The sequence below is a fragment of the Carlito syrichta genome, unplaced genomic scaffold (genome assembly GCF_000164805.1).
Source record: "Carlito syrichta isolate Samal-C Ts95f unplaced genomic scaffold, Tarsius_syrichta-2.0.1 Scaffold302384, whole genome shotgun sequence".
NCBI classification, from domain to species: Eukaryota; Metazoa; Chordata; class Mammalia; order Primates; family Tarsiidae; genus Carlito; species Carlito syrichta.
In genome coordinates, this window is record NW_007246480.1 from 231,400 (window position 1) to 233,561 (window position 2,162).

Sequence of the window (2,162 nt, forward strand, 5' to 3'; positions counted from 1 at the left end):
CAACATACAAAACCACAAAAGATTTGCAAGCTAAGCAACAGTTTAGTAATTTCAAGGCAAAACAATAAATAAAGGTTTTAACTAAACAACTGTTTGTAATCACTGCAAACACATGGTAAGTAAAGTTGAAAAAAAAAGTTACACAAACTTTTCATAAGGCCAAAGGACAAATAAAAACTGTCTATCTTATATGGTCCATAGATACAAGCCGGTCGCCCCCCGGCGCCCCGACCGCGGGCCGCTGGCGCCCCCTGGCGCCCGTTCCCGGAAACCGACCCCGGCCGCCCCGAGGGCTGCATCCATCGCACTTTGCGCGTAGAGCTCCGACATTCCCAGTGGGGGATTCCACCCTTAAGCCGGGGAGGGGTCGTCTGCAGTCAACCTGCCTCGTTGTGTCGTAGACTTGCGGAACGTTAGGCAGGACCCTTGGAAAACGTCTAGCCCACTGGGTCTGTCTGGTTTTGTCTTTGGCCGAGGATGGGATTTGTCGGTGGAGATGTTTGCCGTCATTCTGCGAAAGCACAGAGGGTTAGGAAATACCGGGTTAAATAAGAATGAAGTAAACACGAAATAAGGAGGTTCCTTCCTGCCGGCCTTCTCAGGGCATTTAACAGGGACTGTGCATCTCCCAAGGGAAACGCAATTTCCCAATCACACTTGACAACAAAACCACTTTATATGTGAATTTCTTGCAGGGCCCGTATTCCAGGGAGCACACCTGGGAAGTGCTGAACATTCTGCAAATCTGGAAACTGAGTCCCAGGGAAGGCCAGCATCTGGGTGGCAGCAGCGCCACTGAAGGACCCCTGCTGGGGAGACTCCATCCCTCGACCCGGACCCCTGCCCTGGAAGAGCCGGCCATTCCCGTTTCTGTGCACAAAGCCTTTTCCCTCGGGAGTGAGGAGGAGCCCTGCCTTTAGCCAAGCATCCTGGGAAAGCTCAGTGGACCCTTTGCAAGAACATTCCAGCTCCTTGGGGAGGAGAGTTTGTTTCCGGTGTTTTCGTTCAACTTCCCTGTCTCTTGCGAAAACTTCACTGTTTTCTAAAAAGTCTCTCTTTGGCAGATGTTCAGTAAGCACCTACTACACACACGTACAAGGGAGGGCAGGAACGCACCACTTCAGATAAGAGCAAGGGGTTGGGGGCGGGGCTGGGCTCTGCCTCATTCTGGACAAGTTGCTTATCACCTTGAAGACTCACACTCCAGCCAAGTGCGATGGCTCTTGCTTGTAATTCCAAAACTTTGGGAGGCTGACGCAAGAGGATGACCTGAGCCCAAGGGTTCGAGACCAGCCTGGGCAACTTAGCGAGGCCTCATCTCTACAATAACTCGAGAAAAATTAGCCAGGTGTGGTGGCGCCCGCCTGTAGTTCCAGCTACTTGGAAGGCTGAGTCTGAAGAATCCCCTGAGCCCAGCAGGTCGAGGCTGTGGTGGCCCTGAGTGGGCCACTGTACTCTAGCTTGGGCAACAGAGTGAGACTCTGACTCAAAAAAAAAAAGACTCACACTCCTCATATTAAAAAAAAGAGGAATAGGCTGGGCGTGGTGGCTCCCGCCTATAATCCCAGCACTTTGGGGGGCCGAGGTGAGAGGATTGCCTGTGCCCATGGGTTCGAGACCAGCCTGGTAACTTGGCAAGACCTCATTTCTACAATAAATCAAAACTTAGCCAGGTGTGGTGGCACACACCTGTAGTTCCAGCTACTTGGAAAGCTGAGGTGGAAAGATAGCTTGAACCCTGCAGGTCGAGGCTGCAATGGCAGTGAGCATGCACTGCACTCCAGCCTGGATGACAGAGTGAGACTCCAACTCAAAAAAAAAGGGGGGGATAGGGATGCTCCCTTCACAGGAGTGTGTCGAGGATTTCACCTGCTAAATGCTTATAATAGGCCGGGCCGGGTGTGGTGGCGCACACTTGTAATCCCAGCACTTTGGGAAGCTGAGGTGGGAGGATTGCTGAAGCCCAGGAGCCATAGTGAGACCCCATCTCTAAAAATACATGCAAAATGGCCAGCAAAGCACCTGTACCTGTACATACTTAAGGAAGACTTGCCACCACTACTGTTGATGCTGTTGATCTTATTTTATTTTATTTTATTTTATTTTTTGAGTTGGAGTCTCACTCTGTCGCCCAGACTGGAGTGCAGTGGCCGCTCCCGGCC

At 51.4% G+C, this 2,162-nt stretch overlaps 1 protein-coding gene across 1 annotated transcript in view; it reads right to left on the reverse strand.

The window, feature by feature from the left end:
• Positions 1 to 351: 351 nt before the first annotated feature.
• Positions 352 to 2,162, reverse strand: part of DRAM1 (DNA damage regulated autophagy modulator 1) — a 70,419-nt gene continuing 68,608 nt past the window's right edge. Inside the window, exon 8 of the mRNA XM_021711579.1 lies at positions 352 to 511. Coding sequence (XP_021567254.1) covers positions 352 to 511 — 160 coding nt within the window. The remainder of the gene's footprint in view (positions 512 to 2,162) is intronic.